At 41.0% G+C, this 14056-nt stretch overlaps 1 protein-coding gene across 1 annotated transcript; it reads right to left on the bottom strand.

Moving 5' to 3' along the window:
* Positions 1-920: 920 nt before the first annotated feature.
* LOC139713116 (very long chain fatty acid elongase 6-like) lies at positions 921-2485 on the bottom strand. The gene has a single exon (XM_071624871.1). It carries the CDS (start codon positions 2358-2360, stop codon positions 1545-1547), a length of 816 nt encoding a protein of 271 aa, XP_071480972.1. The 5' UTR covers positions 2361-2485; the 3' UTR covers positions 921-1544.
* Between the last annotated feature and the right edge of the window lie 11571 nt (positions 2486-14056).

The raw sequence follows: 14056 nt of genomic DNA, 5'->3' as shown, positions 1-14056 counted from the left end.
AACTATTTCTAGGCAAACATGATTAAAGACAAAATTTAAGCGTAGAATTGTAACCTGTTTAATGTCAAGAATGGATAACATAATTATGTTTGCTGCTTTCCAGGGTACAACATTTAAAGTTTGCTCATGCATTATGATGCGAAAACCTGAACATTACGAGTTAAAGTTCAGAAGGTGACTCTGACATACTGTCCTGGGTTATGACTTTTGTCTGTCGTTTATCCTTCAATTTTGATTGGCAGCCATGTTTTTCGTGTGTATTGTCTAAGCAAATGGTTAGGGAATAATGTGTAACGATACAATATTTATGAGAGAAAGTAAGAATATGTCGGCTTAAAGTTGGTTCACCATCAAAATAAAGAATCGACAACATCTAACTAATTTGAATGAAAAATTCATGAAATTGTGTGAACAAAAACGAATTTGATCTTCACATTCTGCGATCCGTCAGCGGGAGGGATGAATTTGAATGAAAATTGACGATTCTGAATGCTATGTCTTCGAAAATGTTTGACGAAAAACGAATTACAATGACAATTGACGAAATTGAATTTAGGATTTACGTTCCACGTGCTCCTCGGGACGAAATTGAATAATAAATCTTTAAAATTGAATGACAAAAGTGCGAAAATGGATGGGAAAACCTATATTCAGGGAAACGGGCGACAGGAGAGGGTATCAATGGGAGGGGGACAATCACACTGTCACCTCTGAATTTAATCGCAAATTTTGTATAATGTATTTTAAAAAGATCAAGACGGAAGTATTAAAATTCATTAAATTCTGTGCACGAAATGGAAAACAAAAGGTGACAAAATACACAAATCCAACAGTGGATGCAATTTTTCACTAATCATGAAAGGTGAATTATTCTCATTCTTGACAAAAAAAAACAAGATTGCATGGTTCCTGGAGAAAAATAAAATGTAATCATATCTAGATGTTGTTGTTGTTGTTGTTGTTGTTGTTGTTGTTGTTGTTGTTGTTTTTGTTCATGGTATGAAGGTCAGCCATAAATAAGGGTCATTTCCTTTCTGGTTGCTGCCTACAATAACATTATACCTGTAAACTTATTTTTGTCATTCTTTTTTGCTGTTTGTTTGTTAGTTTTTACTGTTTACCTGACATGTTTGTAATTATGTAGGTGCCTATAACTGTTATTAATCAATGCTAATGTTCATATGTGTGCATGTGTTTTCATGTTCCTTGCTTCGGTGAAATAAAACCTGAAACTATGACACTTCATATAAAAGACAAAACAATACAACAATAGCTCCGACATGATTGTTTCTTTATTTTTGTGAAAAAAAAAAGTTCTTTATTTGTCTTCGCTTCATCGGCTGGAACTAGTTCTCAATGGTTGCAGCTGGGTTGTTTTGTTTACTTTTTGCATATCGATTCTACGTGCGTAATGACACGAGACGAAGCACCTCAGAGCTTCAATGATTAAGGCAATACGCGTTAGTACAGCGGAAAGTCAGGAATGTTCATTTAAAAAAGATATATTAGTTACTCGCAAAATGACATTGTAGGCCTACAAATGCTTACTCTGGTTTCTTTTTGGGTGATCTTAAGATATACGCGTGAACGAAGAAATTTATAAAGAGTATGAGGACAGTTCCAAACCCGAAGAGACCAAGTCCAACACCCAACTGGTCCACCTCACACGGCTGTCCACTCAATAAAGCCCAGGCCGCATAGACGTTAATTAGAAATCCTGTGAGGAGCTGAATGATCTGAATACTGGTAATTGTCATGGCGACGCGCTTGGGTACGGCCACGCCCAGGATGCGAAGCGCGTAGTAGGGGTACATGATGGCATGGATGTAGGTGTTGACCATGGCCATGACAAAGACCGTTGGGTTGCGGTAGGCGAATAGATAGCTGGAAATCATGTAGGTGATGACGTGATGGTACCAGTGAAGAACAATGAGCTTGGCCTTGCGTAGGACGACGAACAGGGTGTCGCCGTACTCCACAAGCTTGCTAAGTGCGAAGGCCAGCAGCCAGAACGCTGCTGGTTTGCCGGCGTCGAAGCATCGAGCGCTGCAGACGAGGTCATGGAAAGCGGCGCCGCGCTCGGAGAGAATTTGATGCGTGGCAACATTCAGTCTCCATGCCGACAGAATGCTGAAGATAGACAGCCCGATGTTCCACAGAGCGAGCGGGATGCGCAGTATGAATCGAGGTCGGTTCTTCATCGCTCTCTGTACGCCAAAGATAACGATGAGGTAGATGATGGTGGACACGGCGTAAACGATCATCCCCTCTCGCTGCATCCACGTGTGCCAGTGGGTGGAGTCAAAGTCCTCCTCGATCGCCAGTGGCATCAGGAGAACGTCGCTCAGAGCAGACGCCATATTCGTTTGGCCCTTGGTAACGTTACTTTCCTCTCATTGATTACACGACTGAAGGGCCTTGTGCCAAACCCTTTGGTGGATGTATCAATTCTGTGTCTGTGAGCAACAAGATACAATTCCCAAAAGATGGAGTGTAACAAAATCTATACATCGTAATCATAATGAACACTGATAAACCGAAGACCGGCGCGTAGGCATCATTTGATTTCCTGCAATTAAATGGCAACATAATAGTGTATTACAAAATAAGACAAGATAATACAGTAAAGACACAAACTAAGTATCCAACAGGGTCGTGGCCTCACTATGATCTCCGACAAAAGTCTACCACGAATAATGTCAAAACCAGTGTATTACAACCTTTCATATTTAATTATCATTAATGGTATTGTTACAATGGTGATATTAATAATGGTGATGATGATGATGATGATGATTACCAAAATTAGCATTTCAGTTATCATTGCCATCATCAATGTAATAGTCGGTATTATCATTATTACTAGCATCGTCGCCATAATCAACATGACTGACTTTGCATTTGAAATGGAGATCCTTGTGTTTCTTTCAACCTCCAAGTTCATATTATAAGAGGCTCTTGATATTAAGCAGTAAACCCGTTAAGGTTAGCTAGGCCTACGCTGTGCAGGATTAACAAAGTTAGACATAGTTGTAACTGTGTATCTTCGCACTCATGAGGTAACATCTGGGAATTTTCCTCACATGAACACGACGTAGATGCTTCAATATAAATGTTTCTGTAATCTCTTTCTGATCCTTCACTCGAAGAAATGAAGAGGAAAGGGATAGAGTCTTTGCGCACGCAGTGACCGTTTTACGACAAGCTTACAATTAACATCTAGAAGACAAGATAATTCCTCTCCTCTTAGACTTTTACGGGTCCTAAATGCGAAATCGGAGGTCTCATACTCTCGACTTCTCGCGTCCCTGAAAGTAAGAAGGCGAGTTGAGAGATCTCGTCTTGTCGAGTTTTCGGGTCTGAAAAGACAAGAAAATGAGATGTGAGATCTCGTCTTGTGAGTTCTCGAATCAGAAAAGACGAGAAAACGAGTTGTGGGATCTCGTCTTCTCGAGTTCTCGGGTCCGAGAAGACGACAAAACGAGTTGTGAGATCTCATCTTCACGAGTTCTCGGGTCCGAGATGAGAGAAACGAGTTGTGAGATCTCGTCTTCCCGAGTTCTCAGGTCCTAGATGATGAGAAAATGAGTTGTGAGATCTCGTCTTGTCGAGTTTTTGGATCAGAAAAGACAAGAAAACGAGTTGTGGGAGCTCGTCTTCTCGAGTTCTCGGGTCCGAGAAGACGAGAAAACGAGTTGTGACACCTCGTCGTGTCGTCTTCTTGAGTTCTCGGGTTCGAAAAGATGAGAAAACGAGTTGTGAGATCTCGTCTTCACGAGTTCTCGGGTCCGAGATGAGAAAACAAGTTGTGAGATCTCGTCCTCCCGAGTTCTCGGGTCTGAGATGATGAGAGAAACGAGTTGTGAGATCTCGTCTTCCCGAGTTCTCAGGTCCTAGATGATGAGAAAATGAGTTGTGAAATCTCGTCTTGTCGAGTTCTCGGATCAGAAAAGACGAAAAAACGAGTTGTGACACCTCGTCTTCTTGAGTTCTCGGGTCCGGGAAGATGAGAAAACGAGTTATGAGATCTCGTCTTCTCGAGTTCTCGGGTCCAAAGGAACGAGAAAACGAGTTGTGAGATCTCGTCTTCTCGAGTTCTCGGGTCCGAGGTGAGAAAACGAGTTGTGACACCTCGTCTTCTTGAGTTCTCGGGTCCGAGAAGATGAGAAAACGAGTTATGAGATCTCGTCTTCTCGAGTTCTCGGGTCCAAAGGAACGAGTAGACGAGTTATGAGATCTCGTCTTCTCGAGTTCTCGGGTCCAAAGGAGCGAGAAAATGAGTTGTGATATCTCGTCTTTTCGACTTCTCGGTTCGGGAAGACGAGAAACGAGTTGTGAGATCTCGTCTTCTCGACTTCTCGGGTTCGGGAAGACGAAAAGACGAGACTTGATCTATAGTCATATCGCGCATTCATATAGACCGGAGAAGTCCAGAAGACGAGACACTCCATCTCGCCTTCTCGTTTTCTTGTATCCATTTTCCATTCTCTATAATCCCGACAATCCCCTTGTTTGTTGGGTCCCATGTCCCAAGGTCGAAGTTGATGTTCCTGTCAAAGTATTTCTATTTACTATGATACTGCATAACGCTCGAGATGAGGTCGAGATGACGAGGAATTATCTCATCTTCTCGGTGGCACTTCTAATATAAGCTTCCGTGCCGTTGCTTTGAAAAAAAAGAATTGAAGTAGCTTTCTGGTATCCTTTATTGACTATTTCAAAACCAGTTGTAAAGTACACTGTTTATCTATTTTATTCGATGTTTCTCTTACGTGGATTCATGCTTTCCCCTTCTGTCCTTTTGAATGTTTTTCGAGCTTCGAGTTGATATTTTCTCGCAGTGTCTCGAAATTATGATATAGTGATAAAGAGACTATTTTAAAAAAATAAATAATTATGATACAAGTAATGCTGACTTTGATGATAATGATGATTGGTACTATTATTTTCATCACTGTCATTATCATCTACTTCATTGTGAATAAATTCGTTTTTCAAGTACGGTGCAAACGGACAACTATACCGGTAACTTCAAATTTTATCCATCGATCATTACATAATCATGTATCAGTCTCAAGCTCTGGATCCGTAAGAGGCTTTGTATGGATTTACACAACATATATAGCCATACTGTTTTCTTTTTCAACAAGCTACGAAGTGATGAGTGTTGTTTCAATAATGTACCCTTGGCAAGACGTATCATGCATGAAGGTGTGCTTTGTCCCTTTTTCTTTTATTCATTATTATTATTAAATCTTTATCTGCAGAGCGATATGTTTCAATTATAGACGTGAAATAAATGTCGGGGAATTAAGTTCCCGTCTAGCGTAACTGTTGTGTAAACACACTACAATGTGACATGCAAGAAGAGAAACACTTGAAAAAGAATGTGATAGGTCTATTTAAAGGTATGGTACAGTTTCAGTTGAGATGGGGCTTCAGGTTCACAACTTTTTTGATGATATTTATTGTTCAGATAATGAGAAACATCTTATCAAACATGAAAGAGCACGTAGTTCTGAGGAATTCGAAGTTTATTTTATGTAAGATTATTGATTTTGAAATGGCCGAGATATCCAAAACAAATGATCATAATAAAAGATGGGGCCCAACTTCTAGAATCGCTTTGTTAGACTTTACTTTTGGATATGTCAGCCATTTCAAAACCGATTTTCATCAATTTAATAAACCTTGAATTCTTCTTAAGAATTGTATGCTCTTTAAAGGATAAGTTTACCTTCATAGACATGTGGGTTGAGTGAATGCAGCAATATTAGTAGAACATATCAGTGAGAGTATGAGGAAAACCGGACAATCCGTTCAAAAGTGATTTTTTTAAGTTTCTGCTCAGTCACGGCTGGATGAAAAGATTAAGTAAGCTTGTGATGTCACATGAGTACAACGATATAAAGAAAGAATAAAGAAAATTCAACATATTTCCTTTTTTCTCGCATAACAAAAGAACACTCGACTTCTCTCTTTCAGAAGGCAGGGAGAATGATATTACCCTTAACATTCGTCAGTAGCAAGTTGAAGAAATGTGCACTTTATTCAAAATGTAAAGTTTTGTGAAATTCTCTTTTTATTTTCCTTATATAGTTGTACGCATGTGACATCATACACTGTAGTAGTCTTCTCATCCAGCAGTGACTGCACAGAATGACGAGGATGCTTAAAATATTCATAACTTTTGAACGGATTGTCCGAATTTCCTCAAACTTTCACTGATGTGTTCTACTAATATTGCTGCATTCTCTCAATCCTAATGTATATGTATGAAGGTGGACTTGTCCTTTAACATTTTCATTAAGTGTTTTTTTAAAGGAAACCAAAACACAAAGAGAAATGTGGATTGCGTGAAAGCAGCAACATTAGTAGAATACATCAGTGAAAGTTTTAGGAAAATCGGACAATCGATGCAAAAGTTAAGAAGTTTTAAAGTTTTGGTGTTGGAACCGCTGGATGAGGAGACTACTGGAAATTATGAGTATGTGTGGTCAAAAATATAAACAAAATATAAAGGAAATTCCACAAAAATGCATTTTTCATGAAAATTACACATTCCATCAACTTGATACTGACATATGTTAAGGGTAGCAATTATTCCCCCTGCTTTCTGAAAGCGGTTAGTCAAGTGCTCTTTCATTATGCTACACTGCAAAAAGTCCGGTGTTAAATAGTGAACACCGAGCTGGTGTTAAATTTTCGGTGCTCATTTATGGTGTTAAATTAACACCTACGGGTGTCATTTCCAAATTTTAAACTGTTTTTTGAAGAGTTTCTTAGTATTAAACTGCACTTCTTGTTGATTTTTAATTTAAACAAGACGATCAAGAATTTTACATTAAAATACTAGATTTTTGAAAAAATGTGAAAATAAATTTACACCAAAGTAACACCAGCTGGTGTGGTCCCTTATTGAAGCTGGACGGGTGTTAAACCATTGATATTAACACCAGCAAATATCAAATCAACACCATGTGGTGTCATTTTTTAATGAACACCAGTACAGTGTCAAAATAACACCAGGTACAGTGTCAAATTAACACCACGAAGTGTCAGGTTAACACTTTTCAACACCATCACAGTGCATTTTTAACACCTGTGGGTGTGGTCCTTTATTGAAGTTTGATCGGTGTTAAATCTAACACCGATGTTTTTACAGTGTAGAAAAGTGCATTTTTGTGGAATTTTCTTGATATTTCCTTCATATATTGTAGTCCAAACATGATGTCATGAACTCTAGTAGTCTCCTCATCCAGCTGTTCCAACACCAAAACTTTAAAAATTCATAACTTTTGCATCGATTGTCCGATTTTCCCCAAACTGTTAATGATGTGCTCTACTAATGTTGCTGCTTTCACTCAATTCACATTTCTCTTTGGGTTTTGGTTCCCTTTAAGTACCTCGCAAAAAGTTAAATGCTTAATCTTCACCTCAACAAATTCTATATCATCCCTTTAATTATGTGTGGTGATATGAACGTGGATGTAGCTCGGAAAGGTTAGGAACCTTCTTCGGATGGTATCAGACAGAACAAGAAAGGAGAACACCCTATCATACTGTTACAACGGGTTATAAATAACTGAATTAATAACAGCGGGTTGAATTGACTTACGTGTTAGCTTATTCACTGCAGGTCTCCAACTGCCCAAGGTGCATCTTCTCCGCGCACATCCATGGCCATGGATGACGCGCTGTGCGCTGCCTGGCAACGCAGTGTGATGCGCGTTGCCAGGATGAGGGATATCCACTACATTATCCCCTCCTTACAAATTTGACGTCCCGTCAAATAAATATTACCTTGTCTGGACACAAACACGTTTCAATTCAACCAATAATGAACTACAACTCTTTTTTGTTTTTGTTTTTTTTTTTTTAACTACACTGATCTCATTCGTTACGCCTCGAACATTGCGCTGTATCCCTGTCCTCAACAGGTACCAATTTTCAAGCGCTCTAATGCTGAGAGTGACAAACGAGATCCGCGCATCTCGTCCGGTAGAGATCCGAATTACTCTTTTAAATTCTTTTATCCAAAAGAATAAAATACTCGTATAGACTAATGAAAAACAATGGTGTCAGAAGGTGTCTGAAACGCAATTCACCACACACCAAAACATTCTAAACTGAAAGCTAACTAAATGAATAAAGAAACTCAACAACATCAACAGCAACAACAACAACTATAAGACTCTTAATTTCCATCATTACTTGTCTGAGTGCACTTATTAAGCACTGTTGCTAACTTCGTCTCTTCGTCAGCCAGCCAGAATTCCTTGTGCACTCTGTACTGCCACAACCTATCACGGTGCACAACTTTGGGCTTGCTTCGTTTAGTCATCTGAATTCTGTAGACCACATCATTCAGTCTCTTCAATACTGTGAATGGTCCCTCCCACTCCGACTTGAGTTTAGGTGACAATCCTTTGCGCCTACGAGGATTGTGCAGCCACACCTGTTCTCCTTTCTCTAAAGTTTCATCATACATCCTTTTCGGCGTCAATATGTCCTTCGGTCCTGTACCACTGGGAGTTATGGAGAATAGATCCTGTCGTTTACGCAGAAACTTCCGCATTTCATCTTTCTCTTCCATAGAAAGGTCTGCCCCACCCCTTCCAGCTGGTGGCTTCAAATGCGGTTCCAACTCAATCTGCTTCACCTCGACACCTTCTATCTCTCCCTTCATTCCCTCCCTATTTGAAGGATTGACAACACATTCGACACTTTCGCATGTTCCACTACACATGCTACGAGAAAGAGTGCAAGCATCTGATTCTACAGGTGCAGCAACGCATCTCGACCCCAAATTACCCAACGTCTCACCTGACATTATCCCCACTTGATAATCTACCCCTTGGTGAGATTCGGTGACATCTACTCTCATGTCACACTTCGTTGATACGTCAACTGGTACATTATTTATTTCATTTCTTTCTGGTACCTCAGCCGAAGATGCTACAATTCTCGAGCATTTCATACTGCTAGCGCCCGACGCCTCTCGAAGAAGTGGAATTTCGTTCATACCCATCTTGAGTGTTCGAGATGCCATATCGATCATGCAATCTTGCGTAGAAAGAAAGTCAATGCCAATGATGCCCTCGTCGACAATATCAGCAACGATAACACGATGCTCCACCACGTCATGGCCCATGCGCATGCGCACCCACGCGGTACCTCTAACATCCGCCTTCTCACCAGTCACTGTGACAATTCGTCGTGCATCTGCAGTAAGTTGCATTCGTGTCTTCCTCTCGACTCTTCCCCAGACATCCGGTCTGATTAGGGTCACCCCTGACCCAGTATCGACGAGGAACCTACACGCCTCTCCTTCAACTTCACCACTCACGACAAGCCCTCCCGGCTCTCCTCCCAGTGACCTGATCATAACGTGATTTGGAGCATTCTCAAAGTTCCTAGTCGTCCTCTGCTCCGTGAGGGCGACTACTGGTCGTTTCCCTGCCTCTCCCGGGAAGCAGAAGTTAACGTGCAATCCTTTGCTAGATGGCCTCGTTGTTTGCAGACGGCACACGTCATTTCAGGGCAATCCCTGATAAAGTGTCCCACTTCGCCGCAGTTGTAGCATTGCCCTTTTCCCTTTTGTGTGGTCTTCTCTCTACCACCACTTCCACGTCTGATAGCTTTCTCGAGTCTCTCAACCAGCGTGTCCATCAATCCCCCGATGTCATTGTCAACTTTCACCTCCCTTGTCCTGACATCCCTCTGTCTTTCTCTGCTAGCTAGGGAAAACGACTCCAGTTCGAGAGCGAGCTGCAAAGCCTCGTGAAGCGTAGCGCAACGATGTTGACGAAGTCGCAAACGCATATCCTCATCGCTGATGGCGTCGATAAACTGATCGAGAGCTAGCGACTCGTGAATTGCAGTGCCTGCGTCCGGATATGCCTGCATAACGAGACGCTCTAAGTCTCCTGCTAACTCAGGCAAGCTCTCGTCAGGGCGGCGTCGACGATTTCTAAACTGTACGCGACTCAGTTCCGACTGGTGGACGCAGCCAAATCGCATTCCAAGGGCTTGCACTAGTACCCGAAATTCACCTCTCTGCTGTGCTGGAATGGTAGCTAGAACCGAAGCCGCCTTACCTGTCAGACTTGCTGCCAGATAAACAGCCATCTGATCTTCATCCCACCCATTTGATCGTGCTAACAAAGAAAACTGAGAGAAGTAAGCTTCCCACGGCACTGTTCCATTGTACGATGGCGGTAGAATCACTTTGCCGCGTTTCTGATTCGAACTAGACTGTTCTTGTACTTGCGACGGAGATGGTTCCCTGACTTGATCAACTTTAATTTCTTCACGCTTAGTTTCAACAGCTGCCATGCGCCCTTCAAGTTCTTTTTGACTAGCTGTAACCGAGTCTAATTTCGCATTAATCGTAGATGTAGTCTGCTGCAAGCTTACAGTCAACCCATTCAACGCCGTAAGTAAGGCAGTCACGGCAGACTGATCGCTCGATGTCTGACGACTTTTTGCAGTTTTAGTTTGTCGCTTAGAGCGCGTCATTACCGGTGTTCGGCGCATCATGCTCGGTACATCAGCCACTGATCATAAATCATAAACACACATTAACAATAGATGAAACACATCAGTTTACCGTCAGCTGGCAACTTACGCAAAATACACCTATCTCATCAACAAGTTATCCCCATAACTCCACTCGATCAATTCAACCACCTCTCACAATTTGTACCTAAGGTTATAATTCAGTTTCATCCCACTCCTGACACCAATGTTACAACGGGTTATAAATAACTGAATTAATAACAGCGGGTTGAATTGACTTACGTGTTAGCTTATTCACTGCAGGTCTCCAACTGCCCAAGGTGCATCTTCTCCGCGCACATCCATGGCCATGGATGACGCGCTGTGCGCTGCCTGGCAACGCAGTGTGATGCGCGTTGCCAGGATGAGGGATATCCACTACAATACACTTAAAGAGATCGTATAGTTTTGGTTGAGACCTTATTTCAGGTTTCTAACATTTTTTTGGTGAGATAATGAGAAACCTCTTATAAAATATGAAAGAGCATGTAATTCTGTGAGGAATTCAACGTTTATTTGATGAAAATTGGTTTTGAAATGGCTGAGATATCCAAAAAAGAGCGATTCTAATAAAGTGTGGGACCCACACTTTATTACGATCGCTTTGTTTTACTTTATTTTTGGATGTTTCAGTCATTCCAAACCCGATTTTCATCAAATAAACTTAGGATTCCTCTTAAAATGGTATGCTCTGTACTATATCATAAGTGTTCTCTTGGTATCTCGCAAAAAGTTAAAAGCCCAGTTCTCATCTCCACCAATACTGTACCATCCCTTTAACTTGGATCATAAAGACACAGAGACTCCAACTCTCCCGTTTTCGACGGGAGATCTCCCACCGAAAACCCATTTCTGCAAAATCTCCCGTTCTCCCGCTTGAGATTTAATTTCTCCCGCCCTGGCTCTGTGTCTCCCGTTGGAAAGAATTTCCTACTTATTGCTATTGTATGTTGAAAAAATAAGCCTTGAGATAGCACCAGAGAGCATCTAGAACCCTAGGAATTTCGCGCTTCGCACACATCAACTTGGAGTCCCCCGTTTGCTAGGGGTTTCAGGATGGAGAATCTCCAGATCAGAGGGTGCTTTTGGTTGGAGTCTCTGAAGACATGCTTGCGTGATTGGTGGATAATGATAAGCCTAAAGTGTTTAGTACACACTATCGCAGAAGACGTGCACTCCATCAATATTTACAAGCAATAATGCTTATAATGGGCTGAAAGATCATAATGTCAAGCGAAAATTCCGTGAGCACGCTCATGCCGCATGCAAGTGACGACGTATGCAGTGACAGCAGGAAAGCTATAAGCAAAGGAGCATCAAGTTTCAGCAAAGATCCTAGTTGGGATCTTTGGTTTCAAGTGTAGCCACCTTTTGGGATCGCGTAGACCTGTATCTATAAAGCAGAGCAGTAGGGTATGTATACGGGTGAGCAAAGAGGGAGATAGAAGCCCAATACTGTATTACAATACCATGTATCACTTATCAGATTTAGAATTCTTTGTCCTTGCCTACAGTAGTGCAGCATTTCATGAGATGTTCACATAATTTTCCCATCAACGAGATGATGCCTTGTTGATGGTCGTGGCGATGACGATCATAATGACACCGAAGACGATATGATTACGATGATGAACTATGATGATGATCTCAATGATGACGATAATTTTGCTGCTGATGATGATGACGATGATGCTAATGATCGATGATTATGATTATTGTAGTGATTATAATAATGATAATGGTCAGGTGATGTAAATGAAGATAATGATGATGATAATGATGGTGATGAAAAGGATGATGAAAATGATGATGATGACGATGAATGGTGATGAAGGCAACGATGATAATCATTGTCATCATGATGACAATATTAGGCCATAGGCCTACTACAAATTTTGGAATGGAAATGAAATAACAATAAAAAAATCATGAAAATAAATTGTCAATACCGATCGATGTAAGAGCCCAGCTTTGAAGAGGCTCCCATTTTGAACTTGTGGGGCACATCAAACCACAAAGATTATACCTAAATGGGAGCACTAACGATGTCACATTTATAGTTACACATTGCGATCAAAAGCGATGTCTACGTCTCAGGAAAAAAGCTTTCTTGTCAGCGTGGTGCCGAGGTGAGTGACTTGCATAGTCGTAATTACCAAGTATGTTGTATACGCTAATGAGAATGTATATGAATGCATACTCACACCGCTGGATGTTGTGCTGTGATCCGAGATGGAAGAAAGCCGAGAACATCAGTCTCACCCTTTTTCGGTTAATGAAGCCGTTAAGTAGTGTGGTGGTTCGATGGTGTTTCGCTTTGGTCTTTTATTCAGAAATCAGTATTGGAAGTGCGTCTGTGTTTCTTTGTACAGACGTGTGACACGGTGCTCGTAGAGTGCTTGCCTCGCATGTCATTCTGAGCACCTCGTACCACCAGCTCCAGACAATAAACATTCAGAATAAACATCGGCTGGGTATAAAGTCGGAGTTGCCCCTGGATGCCGATTATGACATCACAGAAAGAGCGCGCTGTTGGAGAGCGCGTGTGAAATAATTATGCGCGTCCTAAAATTAGGGCAAATTCAGGGTCACCCAAAAAGTAGGTCACATGAACTGTGATAGCGCTAGATGCAAAGAGATTTTTTCTCCTCCCCACCACTGGGGAAAATCTCTTTGGTGCTATGCTACCACGATCCTTTCACATGCACATAACACCTGTCAGTCAGTGAAGTTTGATCGTGAGCCAAACGTCGTTATGCAACCCGAATCGCGATTAAATATTTCTTGTGCTGTTGTATGTGTGAACGGGCCTGGTATACTCAGTAATAACAATAATGGGCCTGTCTATCAAGCTCCAATACAGTGTACAATCGATGGACTTCAAAAAAAAAAAAAAAAAGATAACTAAGGGCATTAATGTAATAATTTGTGATTGTATGCCCCGAAGGACGTCAATGCGATACTGTAATACCATAATAATTGTGTACAACATTTTTCATGATTTCTTCTAGATATGGCACTGTGTCAAAAATAAGGGTGGGGGATCAACAGGGTAGGCCTTACATTGATGTAATATGCAAGATGATTAGAAACCATTTGTATGACGCATTAAATAGCGAATTCTAAAAGGAATTAAAAGAATATTAGGTGAAATCGGTTTTGAAATGGCTGAGATATATATACTTCCACTTTTTTGCCGGTAATTTGCTGTGCTATTGTCATTGTCAATGTATTGTTATATTGGAAATTAGATGTATCTCGTCAATTGGTATGTTTGTTACGGGGATTACTCTGTTATGTTGTACAGTAATACCAAGTGAATTGATGGTGTTTTTTTTTCTTTGCTAGTATTTGAATGGAAGTGAATAAATATTATTTGAACCAACTCAAAAAATAAGGATAGAAAGAGAGAGATAGAACTGATGTGACTGAAAAGCCGATTTGCACAATGTGTTGCCACGCCAATTGTTATCCATGTCGACTTAGTTGTTGCTTA

This window comes from Diadema antillarum, unplaced genomic scaffold (genome assembly GCF_040938485.1).
Source record: "Diadema antillarum isolate AM-2024a unplaced genomic scaffold, OU_Dant_1.0 seq00001906_RagTag, whole genome shotgun sequence".
NCBI lineage: Eukaryota > Metazoa > Echinodermata > Echinoidea > Diadematoida > Diadematidae > Diadema > Diadema antillarum.
This window is presented reverse-complemented; position numbering and strand designations above follow the sequence as displayed.

Coding starts and splice junctions, on each gene's coding strand:
- LOC139713116 (XM_071624871.1), bottom strand. CDS start 2,360: ATGGCGTCTGCTCTGAGCGACGTTCTCCTGATGCCACTGGCGATCGAG.